The sequence below is a fragment of the Centrocercus urophasianus genome, unplaced genomic scaffold, assembly GCF_019232065.1.
Source record: "Centrocercus urophasianus isolate 14NV4802_14NV808 unplaced genomic scaffold, USGS_Curo_1.0 seq_33, whole genome shotgun sequence".
NCBI lineage: Eukaryota > Metazoa > Chordata > Aves > Galliformes > Phasianidae > Centrocercus > Centrocercus urophasianus.
The window spans coordinates 6,597,465-6,625,388 of NW_024884900.1; the positions used below are offsets into that span (position 1 = coordinate 6,597,465).

Consider the following 27,924-nt stretch of genomic DNA (forward strand, 5'->3'; position numbering starts at 1 on the left):
AAAAATGTGCTGCTACCTGTAGGATGTTCACGATGCCTTTGTGATTTAGGAACACATGGCCTTGAGCATCGTAGCTTCTCACCCCGTCCCTTTATGACCCTGATCTTCCCCTTTAATTTGACATTTGCGATCCCTCTATTGCTTCTCTGAAAATAGCTTGCAAGGATGGCAGCTCTGGGTGGCCTCTACTCGACCTGGAGGACAGAGTTCACCCAGAAGCTCTGTGGGTGGGAACACGGGGACAAAATTCCTCTCAGAGTCAGTGGAGAAATTCCTGCAGCATCTCCTTCACTTCTTTCTCTTGGGAAGAAAATACCCTATAAATACTATTTTATTTCTGTTTACAGTGGAAAGCCGAACCATTTAGGCATTGCTATTGGCCATGGTGTCCAGGCATAATATGTAGAGCTTGAATTTGGGGCACAAGAAGATCCTGTGTTCCCAACACCAGGATGCTCAGCACAATCCAAGGCAGGAGACAAACCCAAAAGCATCACTGCACCATTAAGCACCAAGTCCTCACCCCATACCTTGACAAACATCTTGCTGCCAGCAGAGTTGTGACCGGGGCCAGTGGGCGTGCAGTACACTGACATGGACTTGCGATCACGGGAGAACTCAAGGGTGCACTCCTTCCTCATCAGATGTTTGATCACCTGTGAGACAGCACTGCTGTTAATAATTGCAGGAGCAAAATACACAAAAAGACAGCAGCTGGTCCTTGTCACCCTCTTGTGTCCCCATATCAGCATCACAGCAGCTGAGCAAGCTCCTGGGAGGATGCGTCTTGTCCCAGAAAAGCCATCTGCAGGGCAGCCAAGGCCAATTTGAATTATTTTCCATTGAGGGGAGCAGGGATGCCGTCCACCTTGTTCACTGCATGCCCCAAGTATTTTGCAATTATTATTTTTTGTTGCTAGGACGGTGTCGAATATGAAAAATCTAATGGCATGACACCAAATCCAGATGGGAGACGAAGTGCATTTTAACCAGGAGAGGGAGACACGGCAGAGCCAGAGCAGCAGAGCAGTCAGTGCTGGAGATTCATACACCAGAAACAGAGGTGTTTCCATGAGATAGCCTGGGTCAAGCAGGAATTGCAGTGCTGGGAGGTGGGTTTGATGCACACTGCAGAGGATGGTTCAGGGCTCCTGCGGTCAGCACAGACCTGAAGATTTTCTAAGGTTCAGCCCCTTATGAACTAAGAAATTGCATCCTTGTGCCACACCAGCACCTTTATCACCACCCCCAAGCCCTTCTCTCATCCCTTTCACTCACAGAATTGCAGGCGTTGGCTCGCTCCACCTTAGAGAGCTTGCTGGTGTCCGTGTCGAAGACGTTCATCTTTTCCACCAAGCACGTCAGGGCAGTTTCAGTGGCTTCCCCTACCTTCTCGTAGACTTTTTTTGACTGGAAAGCAGGAAATAACAGAGCTCAAGCGTTGGAGCACACCCCCTCAATGCATCTCCAACCCAGGATGTCCCACACGGTAGGACTGGATGAAGCCATGGGTTAAACCCAATGGACCACATACCACACGCAGCACAACATCCCTACTAGAGACAGGCTGCATTCAAGGTACAGAAAGGTACAGAAAAGTACAGAAATCCTTTTCCCAGAGGGGGTAAGACAGGCAAATATCCACTGATTTTGCCCCCAGGAAGGCCCAAAGGGAAAGGAAAAGCCCATTGGGAGCCTGCAGCAACCTGTCCCCACGCACCTCATTGTAGTCCAGTGAGGAGTCGTTGCAGAGAGCACAGATAGTAGCCAGCTCCACCAGCCCATCGTACTGCCCACACTGCACCGGCTGCTCGTCCTTCAGGCTGTGGGAGGGAAACAACTGCTTGGAGTCTGGCCTTTCACATGGCTACACGAGAAATAGAGCTTAGCTTTTCCCCATGTAGCCCTTGGGAAATTTGCTGCAAAGAGGGGGAAAGAGCCTGGTTCAGGCTCATGGAGTGGTGATAAAAGCTTGGGGTCATTTTGTGCTTTAAGAAATGGGGCAGGGCAGCGTGCAGATGAAATAACACATGGTGCAAATGAGCTCCTGAAGTGCTCCAGAATAAAAATGGCAGCAGAGAAACCACGATAACTGGAAATGGTGTTCTATAGGCCTTCTGCTCCCCTTGGGTCATCAAAGCAGGGGCTGTGAACAGCTGGATATAGAATCAATAAGGTTGGAAACAGTCAGTAAGATCACCCAGTCTAACCATCAACCCATCCCCGCTGTAACACTAAATCATGACCCTCAGTGCCACTCCACCCTTTTATCGAACACCTCCAATGGTGTTTATGAAGGTGATGAAAGAAAAGGGGCAGAGAACTTTTGCCCCAGAAAAGGGGCAAAGGCACCCCAGGGTCTCCATGTGCTCAATGTCCAGAGGAGCTGCAGGACCAGGTTCCTCTCCCCAGCCACCCACTGCCCCATGCTGGAAATGGCCAGGCATATTTTGGGATGAAACAAAACTGATCCAGACCCCAGGAGAGGTAACTGCAGGTTAGAGCTGTGCAAACTCAGCCACTCACCCGCTTGCTGGAAAAATAATTTGTCAGGCATTTATTAGGATCAGTTTATTCCACTGCAGCTTCCCAATGGAAAGAACATTTTGGAGCCCTTGTTACAGCTCAGGAGCGGAAAGCAGGGAGCGGCCAAGAAAATCTGAAAAATCTGTTTGCACAGGGATGAAAGCACTTCAGGCTGCGTTTTGGTGTTTGAGAAGGCAGAAATACTGGGGATGGCTTTTGCAGCGTGTGATGCCCTGAACAGAGCTGGGAAGGGACCGTGCTGGGAAAGGCATAGGTAGAAACACTGCTGGCTGGGTGCTGCAAATGAACCTGAGAAAGGGAGACTGCAGCCTCAGGAGGGAGCAGACAAGCACAGCCCATCAGTCCTTACTGAGCTGAAAAGCATCCACTAATGCCAGCTTATGACCTATCTCACATTTTAATGGAGACTCTTAGTGAAAGATCAAATTGGCTTTATAAATATTCATGAAATTAACTCTGAAGCTGCCATGAAGTGCAGTCGCTGCATGGATGAGCAAAGGGGACCGTGGCAAGGACAAGTCAGGGAACATCTCCCTGCAGTGACACACGATGGGGAGAGAAAAGAAGCATTTGCTCCCTTCCATGTGCAATACTCAATGCAGCCACAAACTGATACCCAAAGTCCCAATTTCTCCACAGCTACAGGGGTGAAACTGGGTCTCCTTGTGCAGCCATCAGCTGCAGCCTGCAGCACAGGGACCGTACTCACATCTGTCCCTCGGGGGCGTAGGTGGAGCCGGTGATGCTGAACTCATGCAGGCTGCACTGGGTACCCTCCACCTTCTCCATGATGAACATCTGCAAGGGGACAGATGGACACGGAGAGTTAGGCAGCGATTTTCTGGCATGCACCACTCCCAGCTTCCACATGTGCCTCCTCCAGCTCCTTTTGTTCCATTGCAGAGGAGCAGTGCCTGGGCAGTTTCTAAGCAGCTGCTGGTATTGTCCTTGGAGCAGGGCTGGGGTTCTGCTGCCCAGCAGGAGGGACAGGATCCGACCAGCCACAGGACCCCATGCCCCCCTTCCCAGACGGCTCCCAGCCACCAGCTTGCACTGCGTGTTCCCCAGGTTACAGCTTGGTTAATTAAGCCCCAGAGAGTTGTAAAAGTCCCACATGCTCTAATTTGGAGCAATTTTTGCCTTTCAAACACCTTCCAGGCCCATTCTTGCCATTACAGTGAGAGCAACGAGACCAAAAGGAATTAACATGCAATAAAAATCCTCCTCTTTCCACCTCCCCTTGGCTCCTCTTGGCACAGCCTCCTAGCCCATCAGCATCACCGTCAGCTCCTGACCTGGCCAGGACAAGGGCACAGCAATGCTCCTGCCTGCCTAATTGTTATTTATGATCCATGCTGGAGCCAAAAAGCAATATAATTAACAAATAACATTGGTTGGATGGAATGCATGTTCCCGGCCAAGAGGCAGCAATGCTTTCCTCACTCCACAGTCCTGCTTGGTGGTTTGGAAATGTGATGCAGAGACAATTACCCTTCATTTCCTGAAGATTTAATTAATTAAAACTTTCCCACGACCCATCATTAAGGCACAGCTGCATTTAGGATGTTGGTTGCTGTCACATTTGCCCCAGGACTGAGCATCAGCCCATTCTCCTGGGGACAGCATCTGCATTATTTCACCCATCTCTGTTCCCTGAGCCCTCCTCTGAGCATCCCTGAGGGAATTTGAAGAAAAGTGCATGGCAAAAAGTGGCAGAAGAGACATGGATCCTCCAGTCACTCACTAACACACAACAGAGCTCGATAAAGAGCCCAAAGATCACATCTCCTTGCGGCAACTGAATCAGACACTTGAAACAGAGGAAAACGTGGCTGAAATTTCCTGAATGGGAGGCTTCAGCAATGCAGCACCTGGTCTGAGACAGCACCAAAAGGGATTCCTGAAAGGGGAGCATCCTTTGTGCCTTTTCAAGAAGTCCAATGCCTTTGGCCTACAACTGAGCCAACACCTCCAGACCCCTTCAGAAAGCAGCCTTCCATATTCAGAAATGCAGGCTGGCCTCATATTTATTAAAAATCCTGCAAACATCCCCCCCACCACTGGTGTTTTTGCACGATACGAGATCTTTTGTTTTCAAACACAACTACAAAACAATCAGCACTTCCACAAAAGCAACTTTCTTACTAGAAAAAGAAAAAAAATACGTAAATCATTCCATGCCCTCTATTTTTCCATGCCAATTTAAAATAGGTGGAACCCACAGCAAACAGAGGTTACGTCAGATTTCCTGCCTGCTCCTAGCTTGCACGACCAGACATCACAAGGGTATTTGCAGGCTTTTGGGGTGATGTTTCCGGCAGAAAAGGGGCACGGTGCAAGCAATAGGTGTCCATTTATATATATTTTCTGTGATCTCTTTTTTTAAAAAAAAGCACTCATCAAAAGGCAAGTGAGGCAGGAGAGCTGTCTGGAGTAGCAGAAGGTTGTAATCAGCGTCATCCACCCATCAGCCAGCCCACACAGCAGCGTCATTTTCCTCCAACGCCAGAGGTGGCCCCAAGTGACAGCACCCACCAAAAGCCAGCACGGCACAGCCACGATGCTGGGAAACCCTGAGCATGCCAGGCATCAAGAGATAACTGACTGGGGTTGGTTGCTCTACAGAGACACAGCTGCTGAATCATGGCACAGCAGCAGGCCCAAACTCATGCAGCATCTCTGCTCAACAACTGAGTTACAGTGCATAACAGGATGCTGTAAGATCTTTGTGATGAGTAGAATGGAATAGAACAAGAGTAGAGCAGAACAAGAGTAGAATATAGAACGAGTCCCAGTTGCAAGAGACTCTACAGAGGTCATTGAGTCCAACTGTTACACAATTTTGGGGCAGACCCAAAGTTAAAACAAAGTTTAGAGCACCATCCAAATGCATAGGGCATCAGCTGCCTCACTAGAAAGCCATTTCCAGCATCCACCCTCTTGATAAAGAAGTTTTTCTTAATTTCTAGCCCAAACCTCCCTGGTAGTAGCAGTGTGAAGCTGTTCATGTCACAGCTGAGCAGACTGTCTAAAAGGAAGCTGTGAGGGGACGGCATCAAAAGCCTCACTAAAACCTGGAAAAACCACATTGCTTCAGCCACTAAGTGGGAGATCTGATCTTAGAAAGATACAAAATGATTTAGATGCCAGAGAGCCCGAGCCACCCATAAGGTGAGCAGTGCAAACCACAGCTTTCATCTGATATACTGAGTGGGTTTGTGGCTTGAGTGCTTCACCACGGTGCTGTCATCTCCAGCAGACCCAGGCCTGATGTCTGGCACACGGAGATTCGGCCAGCTCAGGCTCTGAGCACGTAGAAACACGTGGGATCTACACACCTGTGTCCTGCTGTGCACCCTGGCCACAGGAATGGGTTAAACGTTAACGACTGTTTCTGTGCTCAGATGCTGGGCTTGTCCATCATTATTTATTTTTAATATATGCTATTTATTCATACATCATTTGCTTCGGGCCGATGGGAACCTCCCCCTCATGTCAAACACGGACAGCTCTGTCAGCCCCTTGATCCAGCAGGGCCTCCTTGTAAATCATTTACGGGGCAGAAACATCAGACGTTTCCAGTCATTTGTGGCTTGTGCTGAGCAAACCAAAGCCTGTGGCCGGTTGCTGCTTCACTACCCAATTTTCAGAGAGCAGGGAGGGTGGCCAGGGCCATGTTTCCCTTTGGTGACATATTTTCCATGGTTCTCCTATAAAACTGACGCGCCAAGATCATGAAAAAAGCTTTCCTGAGGAATAATGGGGAAACTGAGAAGCAGTGGCATGGCCCAGTCTTTCCTAACAAACCACCATGAACAGCTGGACCCAAACCTTACACTGACCCTCCAACTTTGGGCTCACAGATCCCAGTTTTCTAATTTTGCGTGATCTGGAATTTCTCACCAGTTTGGTTAAAACAGAAGGAAAATGGGCAAGAGAGCAGAAGAGTTGTTGACCACATTGGCTTCTCCAGAAGCTGTATTAATACTGAACCCAGCCAGAAGAGATGCTCCACAGAGAAGGAGCCCTGAAACAAGTCCACAGATCTGCACCTCAGTGCTAGAAATTCAGAAAAGCTAATGAAAAGGTGAGATTTCTATTTATGATTGCACCAAGATAAGTCATAAACATCCTCACATCCTGTTGGGCTAGAAGGAAGCTCAGGCCTTCCTACATTGTTGTCTTACATGCTCACCTTGAAATTCCTAATGAGCAAAATGCAATGTTTGCATGAGGACAAAAAAAGTTTGAGTATTGCAACAGATTGGTAGAGACATCAAGCTCCACCACACAATGACAGAGCTCCAGCATCCCAGTACAGACATTCTTAACTCAGAAGGCAGTGAGGCACTGGTACAGTCTGCCAAGAGAAATTGTAGGTACCCCATCCCTGGAGGCATTCAAGGTCAAGCAGGATGGGCCCTGGGCAGCCTGATTTGGTGGTTGGCAACCAGCCCACGGAGGGGCTGGAATTAGATGGCCTGTAAGGTACCCTCCAACCTAAGCCATTCTGTGATTCCGTGCTCCCCAAAATGCCCTGTGCTCACCCGGCAGACAGACATCTGGTTGGTGGTGAGGGTGCCGGTCTTGTCGGAGCAGATGACAGAGGTGCACCCCAGCGTCTCCACCGAGGGCAGGCTTCTCACGATGGCATTCTTCTTGGCCATGCGGCGGGTGCCCAGTGCCAGGCACGTGGTGATGACAGCTGGGAGGCCCTCAGGAATGGCAGCCACTGCCAGGGCCACCGATGTCTTGAAATAGTAGATGGCACCTCGAAACCAGGAGCCACCATGCACAGGGTCGCTGAAGTGGCTGATGTTGATGACCCAGACGGCGATGCACACCAGGAAGATCACTTTGGAGAGCTGCTGGCTGAACTCATCCAGCTTCTGTTGCAAGGGGGTTTTCTCAGGCTCTGTCTCCACCATCTGGTTTCGGATCTTCCCGATCTCTGTGTACACCCCTGTTGCAATGACAATTCCCACGGCCTTCCCAGCTGCGATGTTGGTGCCCTGGGAGAGATGGAAAGGGGCAGTGAGTATATGGGCATGAAACCCCCCGGGCTGAGTGAGGAAATGGGCTGCTTCTCGTGAAAGGGGAATATTAGATCTTAAGATCATCTTAAGAAGAAAATGAGGCATTGGGCCTCCCGGGTCCTTCATCTGGTAAAATCTGGGTGAGACTTTGCTCATTCTATACTCATGCACAGTCCCTGACTTGGTTAGAGAAGAGTGAACTTCATCCCCAGGCCCAAATTCCTTCAGCCATAAGGAGCCCTCTCAGCCCAGCTGAGATGATCTATGTTGAATGAGAGCAATTCAAGTGCTCTGATTCTTCAGGAACCCCCAAGCACTCAGGCAACCTGCTCCTCTTCCACTCTATGATGGGAGGACAGTTTTGGCTTCATGCAGTTCAGAGCTGTTTTGGACTTGACAGAAACCCACCACAAAGCAGCAGGTTGAACAGCTGAAAGTGCTCTCACCCCTCTCAGGTTTGACTTCTGTCCAAGGGGCACAAGCAAAGAGGAAATTCAAACCCACAACAGACCCAGGTTCAATCACAAGCCTTTTCCTCATTAGTAACTCACCCTATGAGATACAAAACCAATTGAGATTGCCCAGGGTCAAAGAGCAACACATGCCAAACAAAATTTCATGGAAGCAACCCTCTGTTTTTATGGATCTGAGACCCTTTTTACATAACTAGGATCAGCATGCAGCTGATACTGTTCCCTGCCCATAGACCTCCCACGTTCAGAGGTCTAATTGGTCTCTTTGCCTGTTGTCTGCAAAACCACAAGAAAGGTGGGGACTTACAGAGAAAAGCATGTTCTTTTTATCCTGGTTGACAGCACGGGGGTCAGGGATGGGGTCAGCATGTTTGATCACCGACATGGACTCCCCTGTCAAGGCAAGAGCAGGGAGATCACAGAATATCACAGAACATCCCAAGTTGGAAGGGAACCACAAGGATCATTGAGTCCGACCCCTGGCTCCACACAGGACCACACAAAACCCAAACTTTATGCCCGAGTGTGTTGTCCAGACACTACTTGAACTCCAGCAGCTCGACCAACAGTGGTCATGTGGCTGCATGGTGGGACTGGAAAACCTTCATGAGACCACGGACATCGCATGGGAATGCCCCACACTTAGCATTTAGCAGAGCTTTGAATGATGTACTGAGAATGACGAGCCCTACATCTCATTCCTCCACCCATTTCTCAGCCCAGCAAAATGCTCAGCCCAGCACCAGCCCCAGATTTCACTCCTGGCAGTGGACAGAGAGCATATCTACCTTCAGCATATGCCCCACCTGCACACACCTGTGAGGATGGACTGGTCAACCCGCAGCGTGGTGGAGCGAATTTCGATGATGCGGATGTCTGCTGGTACCTTGTCACCAACTGCAAGGAGAAGAGCAGAGCAGCTCAACCAGGGGCTGGGGAAGGGGAGTGGTGAAGCCCCAAAACACTCAACAACACCATTCCAGGACCTTTCACAGCCAGAACAAACAGTCGTGCCTGGGTTACCCAGTCCAGCAATCATGGGTGGAAGCATCCTGGCCAAATGACAGCCACTGTTTGCCGCCCACCAGGGCGCATGTTAAAAAGAAAAAAAAAGAAGAAAAAAACACAACAAAACCTGTTGAAAACTGCTTTCCGGCTGGGTTTCTTCCTCGCAGATTCTTGGCACACCATGGCTCTTCCTCATGCTCCCTTATCGCCCGAACACAACGGCTTTCGGAAATATTGAGATCAGCACAGCCTTCACTCGTAACAATTCACATCACATTGCGCAATGCTCCGGCTTGGCTGCGACCAAACGTCTCCTATCCCAGATTTTAAGGAGCGCTTCCTCCCGAGGCTCGTAAAATCCTCCCGAGCTCGGGGCCGGGCTGCCCTGGCACTGCTCCACTGCACAGCTGTGTAATCCAGCTGTTGCTTTTGGATGATAAATGCGGGGACCTGCGAACACCCCCAAACTTCCTCCTGCACAGGCTTTGCAGCCACCCGAGGGAGCTGGATCTGCTCTAAAGGAGTAAATTGCTCTTCCTCCCCCATGGGAAAGGCAGACAGGGTTTGCAAAACATGAGTGGAGCCTGCAGGCTCACAATCTGCTGACAGCATCTATGGAGACCCGGAGCCCTTGTGCTATGGGGGTAGCATCTGCTCAAGGGTAGATAGCATGATTACACGGCAGGACAGATATCCCACAGCGACCTGTTCAGTGTGTTATGGGACATGCAGTGCTGCAAATCCTGTACAGAAGGAAGTTTGGGGGTGTCTGCAGCTGAACAGGTGACGTTTTACCTCTTCCCCTGAAAGCACGTTGCTGTCTGCAATGGAATAGCAGATTTTCTGATCCGTGCTGCCAAATATGTTGCATTTGCGCACACAAAGAGAAGTTGCTCCTTTCTGCTTGCACTAGCACTGCCATCTCCGGGATGTCACCTGGATGTAGATGTACACTGCTTGTTTAAAGCCACTGCTCCTGGTGTATTCCCCACCTGCCCTCTCATGAGCCAAGAGGCAATATTTCTCCTGCCAATGTTCCCATCACACTTTCCGACTTCCTCACAGTCTGACAGGTTCCTTGCTCCTTGCTCTAATCTACCCAAACCCAACATTTTCTAATTTATTTGCTACTAATCTGCAATCTCCTCCAGAAAACAGCTCATCTCTTTCCCTTCCAGTTATGATACTGGCTGTGCCATTAAAAAGTAATATTTACTGGGTGATGGTAAGCACTTGTTTTGGGGCAAGTTGGCAAGTGGTGCTGGACCCCATGGTGTTTTGGCATTGCAATAGCGTTTCCCTCATGGGATGGTGAACAGGAAGGAATTGTGGCTGGGAGGGCTTATGAGAGCCATCTGCAGCCAGCCCCTGCATGTCGCAGGTCTGTCTCCTGTCCCTAAAAGCTCTTGCAGATCCCAGGACCAGGACAGACCTGGGGCCAGTGCAGGAGATCCTCCATCTCAGCCTCCATGCACTATTTTAATGTGCATCTTCCAGCTGAAGTACAACTGGAAGACATAAATAACAGCATGCTGGCTCAGTGTGGGAGGGATTGCAGCTTGTTTCCACTAGCAGGGCCATGAGGAGGAAAGGAGAGGATTAGCACAGGGGCTCTGGGGGTTTACAGCATAGTTTAACACACAAACAACACAGGATAAGCAGAATGCATTGTTTCCCTATAACGGTGAGGCAGGTAGGAAATGCAGAGGCATCTGAAATGCAGCGCAAACCCAAAGAGAAGAGCCAGAGGGGGCCTGCGATGTCAAAATCCAGAACATGAGCTCAGTGAGAAACGTGGAAGGAAGCCTCTTCCTCTGGAAACCCCACCTCTCAAGGACACACTCTCACCCTACCACAACCAGGAGCCACAAGGCTGCCATCCTCGTGCCAACATCCCCATCCTACTCCTCGGCTCCTTCCCATCCCATGTCCTACCTGCCACCTCCACGATGTCCCCAGGGACGATGTCGCGGGCACGAATCCGCTGCACCCCGCTGCGGTCGGCACGGATCACCTTCCCCATTTCGGGCTCATACTCCTTCAGGGCCTCGATGGCACTCTCGGCATTCCTCTCCTGCAGGTGGAGGAGCAGAGCTGAGGCAGTGGGGCTGTCCAAGTCATGGGTGCACCCAAATCCCATCCCTAGCTTTAGCACCCATTTGCTGGGGCCAGTTCTGCCTCATCCCCAGCCGCTCCTGTTTGCTCTGAGATGATCTCTGCTGCAATGAGTCGCAACAGGGCCTGGAAACCTCATGGATCTTTGGAGCATGGCCAGAAGGTAAGCAGTGCACACTGGGGATGGCGAACAAGTGCTGGGACTCATAACTACAAAAGTTGTCAAAGCGAGATCAAAGAAATGAACCTGGAGGCCACCAAGAGTTAATGACTTTGAGTCGTGCCAGGGGAGGTTCAGGTTGGATATTTAGGAATAATTCCTTCTCAGAATGAGTAGTGATGCATTGGAACAGGCTGCCCAGGGAGGTGGTGTAGTCATCGTCCCTGGAGGTGTGGCACTGAGGGACATGGCTAGTGTGCATCATGGGGGGGTTGGTGGTTGGATTGGATGATCTTAGAGGTCTTTTTCAACCTTAATGATTCTATGATTTTATCTGCACAGAGCAGTACAGCCAACACTGAGCTGAACCCTTTAGAAATGAGTTTCCAAAGGCCAGAAGCCACCAGACCTTCAAGCAAAGCTCCAACCACACAGAGCAGAGACCTTCAGGGACTGTCCCTTACCTGCCACACACCCACCACGGCGTTGGCAATCAGGATCATGATGATGACAATGGGCTCCACGAAGGCTGTCGTGCTCTCCTCTCCTTCTTCGAACCAGGCCAGGATCTGGGGGCATGAAAAAAGAAGGAGCACATTACAATTGAAAGAACAAGCTTCAACATTTCAAGACTCTGAAGAAAAGATAACCAATACAGGACCCTGCAGCTCCTTCCAACCTCGAGCCCCACTCTCCATCCCATTAAGGCCCAACACCATAAGGCAAACAAAGCTTGCACAAAAACATTGTCACTCCATTTAACTGGCTGTGGACTCGTGTTGTGTCAATACAACACCTGGCTGCTCCGCTGCAGTGAGCACCAGCACACAGAACCTTTGACACAGGGGTTTGTGTTGCTCTCCCATCAAGCAGATGACAACATCTCACCAGCCAACACATCACTGCGTGTTATTTTGGGAATGCATTTTATCTTGCAGGGGTCCAACCTCCATCCTTATCCTAGCTGTTCACTTATCCTGTGGTTGTTCAGCCACCCAGCGCTCTCAGACTGGTAGGATTTACGATGCTAGCGCTAAAACCTTTATCCATAATGCTGTGTCTATATGAGATGGGATCCTGAAATAAATGTTGCACAACTTGGTGCAGCAGGAGACGGCTCATGCAGCCAACACCAGTGCTGCCCAAACTGCAGGCTCAGGTACAGCCCCTGGGATGATCAGCCCATGGGAAATGGTGGTGCTCCTGAATCAGTTGGGAGGTGCCACTCCAAAATCACCACTGTGAACCTTGGGATTTTGGAAGCCTCCCTATGTCCCTACTGCCTCATTAATCCTGGTGTTTCACTGCCAGTGTTCTCTGTTTAATAACTGAAAAATCGTCTTATATTCAGCTAAAAAAAGCTCTTGTTTTTCTGGTTCTCCTCAACATGCATGCTAAGGAGAGGGTGAGCATTCCCACCCTTCCTCCAGCAGAGACAGCAACACGGTCTGCTTTTCCTGGGAAATTCAGAGGAAATGCCTATTTTTGAACGAAATAGAAATAAATAAATAAAAATTACTAAAATGAAATTGGTCAGCTGGTAAATAAGGCAGCTGAAAGGAGAAGACATGAGACACAGATTCACCACCCTGCTGCCAAATGCCCTGAACAGCAGCACTCAAAAAATAAGTATTTCTCCAGCTTGGTGGGAAATACATCCTAACAGAGCAACTCCCAAGGTAAGCTGTGGGCAAAGCCAAGCCAAAGGCCATCTTTGGAGAGAGTTTCCAGGCACTGATTTCACTGCAAAGGAAATAGTGCAAGCTCATCCCCAAAAACTCCAGTGGGAACCACTGCCCATTTCAGCTCAGTAAGCATGGGGTGCAATGTTCAGGCAGTGCAAATAAGGACCACATCAGCAAATAAGGACCATACCAGCATCTGGCCAGCAAGATGCTGCTGTTGCTGAGCATTTCCAAGACACCAAGGGTGAAGTGAGCTCATGCTGCTGTTACTCAGTGGCTTTGCTAAACACAGAAACGCTGAGTTCATCTGATCCCATGTTGCCTCCCTGTATTACTGAGCATGGAAAGGATCACCAGTGCCAGGGGCTCAAGGAGCCTGGTGATGTGAATCCTGGCTCCTGTTTGGAGCATCTCCCTCATGTTGAAACAAGCTGCAGAAAAGGAAATGCTTGGAGATGGCAATAGCACCAGCTAGACCCTACCAGGAGCCCCTTCCAGTGCCATTCCCAATACATCAACTGTGATTAAAAGTAAAGCCAGACCCATGCATTGTGCCTGCCATACACAGAACCCTTGCCCAATACACTGGGATGCCCAATGCCTGCAGTCTGTGCCAGCAGGATGGGAAGGATGTGAACAGCAGGCGAGAGGCAGCGCCCACACAAGCAGCCGAAACACTGCCAGGCCAGAGGAAGAACAAAAGAAAAAATACATGGAACAACAGATTGGATTTTCATTTCTAATCCAAAATGCAAATGCCTCCATGCAGCAGTGGAAGGGCTTCAGAAGGAGATGTTAGTTACTCCAAGCAGGAAAGCCATCCTTGGGGTGCCATCAGTACTTTCCAAAACTTCCAAGGAAAAGACACAAAGGGAAGCAATTTCCCCTAAATGTTTCAGCCTTCATGCATGGAGAAGCACAAGGACACACACTGGGCAACAAATAGTATTGAAAATAAATTAGTGAGAATTAGTGTCCCCTAATTTAGTAGAGCTATAGGTGATGTAGAAAATCACAAGCTGGATGTATGGGGGAGGACAGACTATTGCCCAAAAAGAATCACAGAATCATTAAGGTCAGAAAAGACCACCAAGGTCATCTGGTCCATCCATCAGCACATCACCACCGTGCCCACTAATCATGCCACACGAACTGAAAAGAACCACCCAGCTGTGCCTTCTGCAACAGCTTGACATGAATTTTTCAGCATGGGTGACTTGAATGAAAGGAATCAAGGCTGCCAAGCTATCACTGAACTGCGGCAGGAGAATTTGGCAGTGGCAAAGCTTCAAGCCATGCAGATGACTGTAGGGTTTCTAATTTAATTCATGCTGTTGGCATTCACTTTGAACAGCAATGCTGGGGATCAGCTGATAGAACCAGTGCCCTTGGGCCTCCATCTCCGGTGTAGTCAGAGGGTGGTGGGATATGGCTTTTGGATGGATGGATTGGCATTGCTGAGAAATCCTACGGTCTCATCTCCAAGGTACGTGCAGCGTTGTCACTAAGCCCTATGCAATCACTGCACTGCTGGTACATCTCCTTCATCCAACCCACGTTCCTCATTCCCCTTTGCTATTACTCCCCCCAGAACAAAACAACCAAGGCCCATTTCACCAGTGCTGATGGAAATCTGATGCTCCCTTCACACACCACATCTCAGGATACAGGTCTCAGGATCGCATCTCACAGATACAGGTCCACATCTCCTCCTCCCCTGAGTCCCAACGGGGCTGCGCCAGCCCTGAGCCCGCAGTACTTACAAAGGAGAGGAATGCTGCCATCAGAAGGATGCGGACCAGGAGATCCTCAAACTGCTCCAGCACCAGCTCCCAGAGGGACTTTCCTGGTAGGAAAACACAAACCCAAGCACTGTCAGTGCTCCAAGGGCTGCAGTGAGCAGGTAACTGTGGCCACCAGCACTGATGGGACTGTCCCCTGCTGCAGCAGGACTGCTCCTGTCCACATCTCTGTATTTCTGCTCCCACTTGGTACCCCTTCTGTCAAAGGAGGGCTCTGCTGCCAGCCCCGCTGGCTCTGGGATTAAAACCAGGATTAAAATAAAGGATCCCAAACATTCCCCTTCCTGCATCCCAGCCTCTCCCATCCTGTCTTGCCACACTTGACTCACCTTCTTCTGCAGGGAGCTCTGTGGGATTCCACCCGCAGCCCAACAAGCAGAAAAGAAAGGAAGACATGGGGAGAAAAAAGAATAAGATTAGTCAGTGATTTGGGAGCGGAGCAGAAATCCCTTGCCTTACACCCCAGCAGTCCATCGAGCATCCCAAAACTCCACCAAGTACCCCAAAGCACAGCTTCTTTTGCACACATCCCTGCATGAAGAAAGCTGGTGATCAAACTCCCAAGTCTGACATCACACAAACAGCAGTGGGTGCTCCCATGCCAGGGAAATGTCGCTTCTCTGCTGCAAACGGGGACCATAAGCGTTTATTCCTGCACTCAGCTTGCCTAAAAACACCCAACCTATAAAAGGCTCAGTGCCTGCAGGAGATGCTGTCTCCAAATCTGGGTCTGGAAGGTCCAAGCACTCCATAAGATGCACTGCCAGAGACTCACCACAGCCCAACCAGGGCCCATATTATGTTTCCTATCACTCAGCTGTGTTTTACAGCCTCCAGCTCCCTAGGAAGGAACCCCAAAGTGAATGTTGGGCTGGTCCAAGCCGGTCCATCAGGTGGATTCACAGCACCTGCACCCAACCAACCCCAGCCCCAAAGCAGTGCTTATAATACCCCAATAGCTACATGCTGTCAGTAGGGATCAATCCTATCTCATATCAATAGGGACATCAACAGAGAGGCACTGGATCAGGCTCCCTACAGCTGTGGGTACCCCATCTCTGGAGGTGTTCAAGGCCGGATGGGATGGTATCTTGGGATCCTGAGCTGATGGGGGGCACCCAGCCCATGGCAGGGGGTTGGGACTGGATGATTTTTAAGGTTTCTTTCAATCTAAAACATTCTATGATTCTATGATCAGTAGACTCATCACTGAGGCTCAATGAGGGTACAACCTGCCTGAGTGAAACAGCTCAGCTGGTTTCCATGGTCTATTTTCACGCAGAAAAATGAGAAGAAAAAAAAAAAACAACACACAACACACAAACAAACACAGTAAAAAACAAAACAAACCAAACGACTTTTGCTGAGCAAAACAGTGAAAGCAAGAAGCCTTTGTGCATCTTCCCTGCAAACTGGTGGCAGAAATGCTTGCTATGGGGTTTTACCAACTCAAGTCCCTCCCAAATAACGATGGTCTGAAGCATGCTGCCATGAGGAGCACGCGCTGTGCATGCCTGTTGTTATTTTCACAGCAAAAAGAAAACTATTGCTGGAGTGACCTCAGCAGCTCAACCACTCGGCAACATATCAAGAGGAAGCTGCTCTTCTCCCTTCTGCACCCAGCTTCCTCCCCACCCCCAGCTTCCTCCCCCAGCCCTGCCACCCAAACAAGGGCATAGAGAGCCCTGCTGCCTTTTTCTCATCCCTGGTATGCTGTAAGGGTGCAGGGTGAGAGACCTGGGGGCCAGGCAGCTCCCAGCTCCCATCCCAGATTGCTGCCTGCACTCCTCCCATGCATCATTTGCATGAAGCAGCCCCAAAGCTGTTTGCAGAGTGGGGACTTTGCATGAGCTCTGCAGATGCCAACATGAAAATGGGCAACGTGAGGCCAGGAGGAAGCCAACAGCCCACTGACTGCATCACCATCACCCAGAAAAAGCTGATCTGAGCACGCTGAGAGCTGAGCACACCTCTGAAAGAGACACTTCTTCCCACCTCCCTCCATGTGACAGCTGGGCACAGCCACATAGGTGCCACCCAACCTGGGGGACACCCTGCCTTGCGTTCCGGGTCAAAGCACAGCACTCAGACACGGCAGGGTGCTGCTGGAGTTGCATTATGGAACTCTTCAAGGGGCATGCTCAGATCCCCAGCCACGAGCACCTTGTGTGGTGAGTGCTAAAACACCAAATCCCCAGCATTTCAGGATAAGATCTGATTTTCCTCATGGGAAGCACAACTGCTGCCAAGCAGGGAGGGATGGGGAGCTTCCCATGGGAAACCATGCAGCCCCACACAGGCAATGGGGTCACCAATCTGGCTCCAACAAACGTCCTTTCAGCCATATTTCTATGTTGTAAACTCTTTTTTGCTTTTTTTTTTTTTTTTCTTCCTTTTATTTATTTTTCCTTATGCAGGGAAGGGGAAATGGATGGGTAAAACAAGCAACGCATCTGATTCCCAAACCTTGCCAACAGGCAGGAAAAAGTGGTGAAAAGAGTAAGAAAAACCCTAAAATAGCCCCAGCTGGGACAGCAGCCCTGTTTGTGACACAAAGCAGAGCTGCTCTGGGATCCTTCAGGTGCAGAACACGTTGTTATTGGAAGCAGCCACACTTCCGAGCCCCCATCCCTGGGTCCCCATCTCCACGGTGCACCTAATTGAACCTCTATGGGAGAATGCTGTTGTGTCACTACTTGTGACAGAGTGAGCTCAGGGTAGATTTGGGCACTGCTGAGCTGAGTTGATGGATTTACCCCCAGAAAAGTCCCATACATTAAAAAAAAATAATGCAGCCATGCATGTAGAACATGGGCAGGTTGGGGCTGCCCCAGTGACCAAGCCAAAGGTTTGTGTATAGAGAGGGGGCAGAAAATCGCTGGGGTTGCAAACCTACTCATGTAACTCAAACAAAACAACAGAATTTTGGGGTGCAAGCAAAGTTCAGTCAGCGAGCTCATCCTCACTTTGCCTGAGCTCGCAGCCCAACCTGCCCAGGATGCTGTCCCTGTCCCCCTTTCCTGACCCATGAACCAAGCCCTGGGCATGCTCACCCTATCTGTTCTATAATCAGGAATCCTAACACTCACCCCAAAGCTCACCCTGCAGCATTGGTCCCACAGCCCAGGGGTGAGGAATAAGGACAATCCTGCTCATCTCATCCCAAAATCCCCTTCCTTTGCTCATGGGAATGGCTCGTCCCCCAAACACTGCATGGCACGAGCATCCTTCAAAGGGCAGCTGCCCTATAACACAGGGGGCCCTGTGTCTTGGGTCTGGGTTAAAATGGGGCTCCTTGGCCTGGAGTGGCCCCATCCCCTTCCCTGGTGGCCCCATGGGGTCCCTGGGCAGTGGGAGGGGGAGCGCACGGCCCTGGCTGGGAGGGAGGATGCGAGCGACTGAAAGGAGCGTTTTGTTCCCTCCTGCACCAACGCAGTGGAAAGAATTTCCCGCTCCGTCTCCCGGGTGGAAAAGCTAAAAATCTGCATTTAAATAGTAACAGCTTCAGGGGAATTAAAAATAATAATAATACAGGCATAGGAGCTTGGATAAAATAAAGCTGAAGGTGAGGACTGTTCTCACATGATTGCCCCCAAACCCCCAGGATCTCCCCCACATCTTCAGCCCCCTCCTGCAAACTCAAAGCAGGGCACTCTGCTACCCTCTCCCTTACATTACACATTTCATTTCAATGCCCTAAAAGCATTTTTTCTTTTTTTCTTTCAGATCATTTCCCAATGATGCTCCAGAGATTGCTCCTAACTGGCTTCTTTTGGCACAGAACGGCATTTTCATCCTTTTGGTCTCTGCCCTTGGCCACCACCCCCAAAGCAATGCCCTGGAGCCACCCCTGAGCCAAAAATCTCAGCAAATGTGCAGAAAACCAAAGCACCATCCAACCCATGGCAAGAGAAACTCCAACTTTGCAACGCCTCTGGCGCGCAAGCCAGAGCGTCCAACACCCAGCAGCAGCAAATTTAATAACATTTAGGATTAAATAACATCAGGATAACAGCTTAGGAAAGCAAACACACCACACTGCAGTGCTGAGCCTTCGCCGTGGCCCACAGTGCTGGCTCAGCCCATGCAGAGCCATGCAAGGCTTTCAGTATCCTAGGAAAGGGCATTTAGTGTTGAAAATTGCATTTAGTGCTGAAAATTGCACTGAACCTTTGGGATGAACGCTGTGAGATTTGGGGAAGAGCAAGGTGGAAATGTGTTCAAAGGGTTTTCACTTCCCTAAAACCATAGAAGAACTGGGTTATTAGGCTGAAAAGTAAAAAATGAGATGGGCTGAGAAAGAGATGGGCTGAAAACGAAACCAGGGTGTGTTTTCAACATAAGAGGCACTTGCTCCTGGGGATGAGATGATGCTCAGTGTGCACAAACCACAGAACGGCTGAGTTAGGAGGGACCTTACAGACCACCCAACTCCAACCCCTGCCATGGGCTCAGGCTGCTCAGGTCCCCATCCACGACCAGGGGCACCTCCAGAGATGGGGCAGCCCTGCAGCAAGGTGGAGAGCTGGAAGCATTGGTCACATTTCCTCTTTCTATGATTTACTTCCCACTAAGTGTTATGTGTGCATACAAGGGACAAAAAATTTATATATATATATGTTTGGTTGGGTTTTTTTGGTATGTGTATGATATATTCAGGTGGGGTATGTATGAAACAGTTTGGTTGGAAGGGATCTACACAAACCCACAAAGAGATCTATAAAGCTATTGCTAAATAGGTCCAGATGAGCACGCATACAGATGTGTTAAGAGGAGGTGAGAAAGGGAACAGGACAGAACGACAGTGTGTGCACCATGCACTGCTACAGGGGACTGACCCCCCCCCCCCCCCCCCGTGTCCCCCCTGCAGTGGAGCAGCTTGGTTTGGCTTTTTCCATCGCTCACCACATTTTCCTTATTTTAGAGCTTTCTGTTGACTCGGAGGTTGCAAAATGGAAAATGTAAAAAAAAAAACAAGGAAAGGAAAGGAAAGAAGGGAGTGCAGGCAGGTAGAGGCAGCAGGGGGCTCAGCCTTGGCAGTGATTCTGGGGCAAGATCCTGGGGATTTGGCTCTTGCGGGGAGCGCTGCGTTCCTCCTGCAGCAAAGGGAGGTGTTAGAAAGGAAAAGTAAGGGGAAAAAAAATGGGAAAATGACAACAATAATAATAAAAGAATAATAATAAAATAATAAAGAAATAGAAAACAATAACCCTTACATTTGGGTGTATTGGGTGTAGCCCTGCCTGCCGGTCCCCATTCACCCCCACCCTTCCCCCCCAGCCCTGTTTGAACACAGGAAGCACCCGAGGCACAAACACACGGGGAGGAACCCCGGGGACGCTCGAGCACAGAGCGGATTTCCTCCCTGAAACGCAGCACCGAGCAGCAACGTCTCTTAATTTGGTTCCCTCCTCGCCCTCCCTTCCCCCCCAGCCACAATGGATCTCGGGGCCAACAGGTGTCCTATAGCGACTTGCAAATGGGAGGAAAAAAATAATCAAATGGCTTCATCTGCATCAGCGCACGCAGCCACACGGGCAGATGGTGGGGATTCAAATGTTAGGAGGGTTTGGACGAGCGCTGCTTGTAGGCTCTGGTTTCCAAGAGGCACGGAGCTCTGCGTTTTGCTACGAAGATGGGCTGCAGGGATGTCCCCGGGGATGCACGGTGCAACGGGAGCATTGCAGCAGGTGGGGCTGAGCAGATGAGCCAACGGAATTGAAAAGGAATAAAACAGAATGCCGTAAATAGGTGAGAAAAAAGCTTCTGTACGAAGACGGCAAGCGCCCAAACCTCAGCAACGGGAGCTCCCCGCGACCCCCGGCTACACACAGAGCGTGGATTCACTCGATATTTAAACAGCTTATTATAAAAAAAAAGCAAAACTCAGCAACCAAACCCACGCAGCGCTCGGCTCCCAGCGCCGGGCCGAACCCCCAGCAGCAGCAGCAGCCCCGAGCCCCCCCTGCACCGCACACACCCACGCCGGCGGCCGCTCGCGTCATGGAAACACTGCGCGACCGCAGCCCGCTTTGCTGCCTTTGGCTCCGGCTGAGCAGCGCTCCCAGCTCCTCCCGTCGCTGCTACCTGTTGTAAAGCGCGATAGCAGCAGCCAGCGTTGGGCTCCAGCAGCGGGTCGTTGCGTTTCTTAATTATTGCCTTTTTTTGTTGTTGTTGTTCTATGTTCCCTCCTCCAACGCTACGGGCGGGAGGTGTTTATTAAGAAATGTAACTTGGAGTCACAAAGCACCAGAACATCACACGCACAGCAGTAACTGCAGGTGGGATGGGGTCTGCCCTTCTGAGCCGCGGGCAGCACCAAACCCAACCCATCCCATTGCTGTGCCAGCAGCAGCCTGCTTTTACCCAAGATGAAAAAGAAGATGAAAGAGGCGCTTGCAGCCTCGATATCCCATGCACAATGTGTGCTTTATCCCATTGCTTACACCTTCAGAACCACAGAATTGTTAAGGTTGGGGGAGATCACTAAGGTCATCCAGTCCGACCATCAACTCATTTGTGATGTTCTGTGCAGCCTCCGTGGGGATGGGGTGCTGTAGAGTGCTCAGTGTGCCCCAAATCCCCATGTGGGGCTCCTTGTGGGGGTGTCCCCTCCAGACCCTACCTGGATAATGGCACAGTGGGCCCACACACTGAATAACCCTTAAAAAAGGCTCCATTTTGATGGAGTGTCACCATCCCCCCCCAACGTGCCAACACTGAATATAGGGGGAAAAAAAAAAATAAAAATCAAAGCTGGCTCATCCAGCTGTCTGCACATATGAAAAAGAAGGGGAAAAAAGCATCATAAGAGCTCACCAAAAAGCATCACCTCATCTCAGTTTTTAGCAGCAGGCAGATGGAGAAGGTGTGGGACAGAACAACACCTGGATCGGGGGGTGCACCATGTGCATGCTGCCCCACATCTGTGACCCAGTGCTCACTGTTTGGGATTTACCCCAAGAGAGATGACCATGGAAACACAACAGAATGGCTCAGAGTTGGGTCTGGGGTTGGGAAAAGGCTGAAAGGTGCAGAGAGCAACAGTTGTTGGAAAAAGATGATGAGAGTGCACTGGGCTCGTTAAGGTATTTTGGGGAATTCGAAGGGTGCTTTGTGGGAGCAGCACTCCCTGAGCATCACCCATGCAAGCAACACCTCAACCGTGCTCTGCACACACAGCACAGAAATGGAACTGTGAGCAATATCACACGTGTGTACACAGAACGTGAGGGGAAGCCCAAGGGCAAACCCCAGGGAAAGGCAGCACCCGTGGGTGCAGCTGCATTGCATCCCTCCAGAACAGCAGAATGAGGAGACGAGGGGGTTTCCGTACATGCAAGGTTGGGCAGCCTGAGAAGAAGGTGTGGGATCCAAAGCTGGGTTCCCCACAGCACAACGATGGGAGCTGTGCAGTCGTGCTGTTGGAATGCCTGAGCATCACAGCCCTAAGGGAAGCGATTTGGAGGAAAAGGGAAAAGAAAAAAGAAAAAAGAAAAAAAAAAACAAAAAAAAAAACACAAAAAGAAGACGTAGCATGTTTGTGAATCAGCCTGCTGAGCGTGTGTTTCGGGGGTGGAAAAGGTGGGCGATGTGCAGAGGAACAGAGCAGAGAGAGATGAGTCACAAAACGCCGCTTTCCCTCGCCGGCAGCACAACCATTGCAGCGTGAAATGGGAAATTTCATCTTTCCATGGTTTTGTTTTTTATGGTTGGGAATGGGTTGGAGCCATCAGCTCTGTGCTGAGCTGGAGGGGAGGGAGGGGGACAGGGAGGGAAACGTCCCTGTGCTGCGAGCAGCCGGCTCTGCTGCCATGCAGTCAGGTTACTGATGGGGCAAAGAAAGTTGTGTGTATGCATAACATCAGCAACATGGAGAGGCTGAGCTCTCAGAGCATGGAAATGCCTGCCCAGAGCCCTGCACAGCCTGCAGCGGCTGTCTGCCCACTAACTGGAGATATTAAATATCTGCTTCCTCCTGCAGTGTGGGCAGTGGGGCTGCAAACAGCATTCTGGGCTCCAAAGAATGCAATACCCCAAAACAATACATATATATATATATATATATATACACACATACACACACACACACACATTTCTATATAAAGATCCACGGTCATTGCTTCTCACCTGATGTCAGAGCTCTGCAGCTCTTTCTTTGAAATGCATCAGCTCCAGAAATAAAAACAGTCAGAGGGGTATTTAAGCAGCTCCCCAGCATATGTCAAAAGATGGTTCTTAAGGGGGGGGATGATGCGCCTCAGGTTGTGATTCACGGCACCTCTGGCAGTTTGATTCAGGTTCAGGAGGAAATGAATGAATGAAAATGGAACCGCTGGAGCCGCAGGTCTGCCCTGAGCTGTGAGATTGGGGTTTTCTTCCCCCTTCTGAACTCTTTGCACAGGTGAGACACACAACTGCCTCGTGCTTCCGCTGACGAAATTTAATTTAAATTCAAATTAAAACACCATCTAATGTGAGCCATCTTCACAGACACTGTGCTGTCCCACACCACAACCCCAGTGGGTTCCCCCAAACCAGGCACACAAGTGCAGGCTCCTGCAACCTCAGCACAACCTGTGAGCTCCCACCACGTTGGTTAAAAAGCTATTGGCCCACGAGTGAGGTTTTAAAGCAAAATCAGTAAGCCACAAAGGGTTCCAGAGAGGTGGAGGTCCCTGCAGACCCCCAGGGTCAGGCTGGAGGGTGTGAGCACTGATGGAGCTGTGGATGCCCTTGTGCAACGCAGGCAGTGCAACCAGATGGCCTCTGGAGGCCCCTTCCAACTTGAATGATTCTCTGGTTTTGCAAAACATTGATGATAACTGCACGATATCTAAGTTGCAGCCATGGGATGTCCCCAAGGCAGCTGCCTTCACGCACCAGCACTCTGCAAGAAACCCAGGGTGTGAAGCAAAGGCTGCACCACAGACAGAGGTGAGCATGCAGCCATTGCTTGGAGGTATGTGTGTGTGTGTGCAGAGTGGGGGAATAGAAAAAACAACAAATTGTCACCACTAGCCCTTTGCTTTGCACCTACGTCAGGCGGTGCTGGGCCTGACTCAGCAGGGATGATTCACCTGGGCAAACAGGGGAGAAGCCACCGCGCTGCTGCTGCTGCGTGTCCCCACTGCGGGGCACCGCATGCACACCGACCCAGCGGGGACTCTGGGGAAGGGTCCCGTTGGGGCACCCGTCTGGGAGCGATGCTCGGCCTCAAAGCAAGGGAATCCCAAAGTCGAGGGCTCCCAGCTCACGGAGCGGGGCTGCGGCTGCCCGCTGCTAACGCGGCCGGGGCGGGGAGCAGGTGGGATGCGCGCTGCTCGGGGCTGCTGCAGGGACGCGGTGTCAGCGCTGGGAGCACCTCACTGCTGCACGGGAGGCAGCACAGCCCCGATCCCATCTGACAAACGGAGCTTTTCCCTACCCTCAGCCACGAGGATCAAACAGAAAGGAGACCCAACAACTCGCTCCGACCCGGGACGGAGCACAATCCGCGCCTCCGAAGCCCCGCACAGCCCCCATCGAGCGCTCCCGATCCCCATTTTCTCACCGGCGCTCCTCCCGAAGCCGCACACATCCCCGCTCCGTCCCCTCCGGCAACGAAGAACTTCACCCACCCCGCACAGCGGAACAGCCCAATTAACCCCATCCCGCTAATTACCCTTCACTAACCCCTCCCTACCCAACAGGTGCCCCCATTCCCACTCACTCACCATTGGGGCCGTACTTCTCCCGGTTGCGGCGGACCTGCTCGGGGCTGAGCCCGCAGCTCTCGGTCACGTCGAAGCGGCTCAGCACGTCCCGCACCGGCACGCTGTGCGCTGCCTCCATGCCCCGCCGGCGCCGCCCGGAGCAAACCCGGGGCCGGCGGGGAACGGGGGGGACGGGGACGCGCAGAGAGCGCACTCGGGTACCGTCGCTCCCTCGGTACCTCCGGGGAAGGGGAGCCCCGCTCCGGTCCGCCTCCCGCTCCGCCCCGTTGCCGTTTCCCCCGCCTCCCCCGGAGCCGCCCCGCGGTCCGCCGCTTCCGTGGGTTTCATCGCAAAGTTTTAGGAAACAGCTGTGGTGAAGCTCTCCGAGCAGCCGCCCGCTTCCTCACCGTTCAGTCTGATGCCGGAAGACATAGGAAGGCTTTATCGGCACCGAAGCGCTGCGTGGGACCCCCCGTTGCCCACCCAACGCTGCTGCTTGTGACCCCCAGCAGCCGTGCCCCGAGATGGGGACATCCCGGTGACAAAGGGAACCCCACAGCACATGGAATGCCACCGCTGCGCCCATCGCTGTGATGGATCCGGAGAGATACACAGCACAGAATGTCACTGCTGGGCAGGAGGCAGGAAATGTCCCGTGCACGTGGCACAGCATCTGTGTCACCACACAGCCAGGTCACCGCATGTCAGGGCTCTCAGGGCTGCATGATTCTCCTCTGCCCATAGCACAGCACCTCCGTGGGAGCCCACACGATGAGCAGTGGATCTGTCCCAGTGTTGGTCCCTGTTGGTGCCCAATGGAAGACGCTCCCCATTGCACAACGTGCAGCCTTTGTGTTGCTGTGCTGCAGTTCAAATGGTGGCTCCTTGCAGCAAGAGCTGTGCACACAGCAGCACCGTCCTGAGTTCATAGAATCATAGAATTGTTGAGTTGGAAGGGACCCCCAAAGGCCATCTGGTTCCACTCCCTACAGTGCACAGAGGCGCCCACAGCCCCATCAGTGCTCAGAGCCCCTCCAGCCTGACCCTGGGGCTCTGCAGGGACAGGGCATCCATACTCATCTACCAAAGCAGGGCTACCCAAAGCCCATTGGTACCACCCAACAGCCACCCCACACCTATGGGATGTTCTGTGCAGTGCCTCAAGCTCCCCATGCTGGGAGTGTTGCCGGGTCTCCAGGCAGGAGGAAGCAGCTCCGTGGGGAGGAGCTCAGCCTCATTTATTTATCCAAGCAATTATTTATAGAATGCCTTTCTCACATCCCACCGGAGCAGAGGGCCTGGAGGAAGTGCAGCTTTGTGCTCTCCAATGCTCTAAATTCGGTTTTCCTGCTGTGAGATGCCCCCCCCTCTCCCCCCCCCCGGCCCTCCTGCAGGAAGCAGCTCCACACCCTGTGGCTTCCAGTTGCTGTCTGCCTCACGAGAGCTTTTGGGGGAGAAAGCTGTATTTCTTTTATGTGCAGCTTGTAGCAGCCTGAGAGAGAATAAATTCCACCTGTTGTTATGCAACTGTTGCATGGCATAGCACTGGGTATCATTGGAAATGGTTGGGATGAAAAGGACCTTACAGCCCATCCCGTTCCAACCCGTGGGCTGGTTGTCCCCAACCAAACCAGGCTGCCCAAAGCCCCATTCAACTTTCCCTGGGGCACCTGCAGGGATGGGACAATCTCATTTCTTTGGGAAACGCCTGAGAACCTCAATTCCAAGCCCTCATCCTGCAGGTTGGCACTGGGAGGGAGCACGAAGATGATGCACAGGCTCAGAAAGTTAAAGATTGACAAAGTTGGGAGCAATCAAATAGTTCTGTGGGAACCAGCTGTCAGCAAAGGTAGCACCAGCAGCCCTGCCTGTAATTAAGCAGTTCACGGCAACTATTAGCAGTCAATTAGCCCAATACTGACCAGTGATGGCAAATGGTCTGCAGAGAACAGCCCCAAAATGGCCAAGGAAGGGCCATGGGTCAGTGAGGCCCTAAGGCCCCACGATTGGGGTTCACTGCTGCAACAGCATCAGCCCCAGAAGAAAACAAAAGGCAAATCTCCTTGTTTCTTTGCTTTCCCCAATGGTTTGAGGGGCTGCAGCGTGGGACTGGCATGAACCTGAGCCCTGTGCTGCTCCCAAGCCCACCCTCACTGGGGAAGATTTGCTTTTATCTCTATTCTGCTCCCAGAAAATGGGAAAAGAAGGAGCTTTGCTGGCTCTCATCTGCAAGCTGAGCCAGGAGCGGCTTTTTATTCTGCGGCAGCTTTGATATTTGCTTTTCCTATGGATTAAAAAAAAAAAAAAGAAAAAAATACAAACCACCTCGAAATAACACTTTGAGGCTCTTCTAAATGCTATGTGCCAGCCGACCTTTTGGAGCCGTGCTCCAGGTGTTATTTTTAATCCCAAAGCCAAGACTGCAGGCAGGCACAGGGAGGGCTCTGCTCCCACAGGGAGCTCCAAAAAACACCAAAATGCCCTCAAAAGAGGTGCCAACTTTCACTTCATGGCTGTGGTTGTCATGTTTCCATCTCTGCTGGAATCACACCCTCGGGGCCACCGCGATGTGTGGTTTGGGTGTTGGTATCACTGGGATTTGTCTTCTTGGAGTTCAGCTGGCTGTGCTGGAGGAGGGTTGGGTATCACTGGGATTTGTGCTCTTAGAGCTCAGTTGGTTGTGTTGGAGGAGGGTTGGCTGCCATTGGGATTTGTCTTCTTGGTGCTCAGTTGGATTACCCTCACCAAGGCCCATGAACCACAGCTGCTGCCAGATGTGTGCACATCTGGAAGATGAATACAGATGCTCCTTGCAGAGCGTGTTTCCCCTCTGCGTTCCCCACTGTGCTCTGGGCTTTCCAGCCCTCCAGGAGCAGGATTCCCCCTCTGTAGGGCAGACGCTTTGCTTGGAATGATGCTGATATTTTTGTCTAAGTCTGCTGCCCTGAGCATTTAGGGACAGCCCAAACCCATTTCCCAGTGGGAGTGCCGAGGGCTGCCCTGAGCCTCGCTGCTGAATTTCCTGGCATTTGCCCCAACCGCTTCACTCGTGGTGTCTGTCTGTGGTTCCAGACCTATGTTGGGCAATCCTCATTTATTTACATGCTGTGTCCTGACCTCTTTCAAAGGGAGGAAAACCCATTAACATCCACCGAGGGGGGAACACCGTGACACTCACTCTGACGGCTCTTCTTCCTGATGTAAAATACCTCCTGGAAAAAAAAAAACAAAGCCTTTGTGGTGTGTGATTCCTGGCGTGTAGGAAACAGCAAAAGCAAAGAGGAGAGGAGGCTGCGGGGCAGAGCAAGGAGGGCACTGGGCCCCTGCAGGCCCTGCTGGGAGGGCTGCATGCAGCCCTGGTGGGGTACAGCTGTGGGCCGGTGGAGGAAACTCGTATTGGGCA

General features: G+C 51.3%; 1 protein-coding gene across 2 annotated transcripts in view; it reads right to left on the reverse strand.

The window, feature by feature from the left end:
- The window catches only part of ATP2A3 (ATPase sarcoplasmic/endoplasmic reticulum Ca2+ transporting 3), a 36,097-nt gene extending 11,422 nt beyond the window's left edge, over positions 1–24,675 (reverse strand). For both annotated transcript variants that reach the window (XM_042830028.1, XM_042830027.1), the window contains exons 1-12: positions 24,543–24,675; positions 15,156–15,173; positions 14,788–14,870; positions 11,804–11,908; positions 11,000–11,138; positions 8,873–8,953; positions 8,364–8,449; positions 7,095–7,559; positions 3,257–3,345; positions 1,721–1,823; positions 1,279–1,410; positions 531–656 (exon numbers count right to left, since the gene is read on the reverse strand). In XM_042830028.1, the coding sequence (XP_042685962.1) occupies positions 531–656; positions 1,279–1,410; positions 1,721–1,823; positions 3,257–3,345; positions 7,095–7,559; positions 8,364–8,449; positions 8,873–8,953; positions 11,000–11,138; positions 11,804–11,908; positions 14,788–14,870; positions 15,156–15,173; positions 24,543–24,660 (1,545 nt within the window). In that variant the 5' untranslated portion in view covers positions 24,661–24,675. The remainder of the gene's footprint in view (positions 1–530; positions 657–1,278; positions 1,411–1,720; positions 1,824–3,256; positions 3,346–7,094; positions 7,560–8,363; positions 8,450–8,872; positions 8,954–10,999; positions 11,139–11,803; positions 11,909–14,787; positions 14,871–15,155; positions 15,174–24,542) is intronic.
- Positions 24,676–27,924: the final 3,249 nt, after the last annotated feature.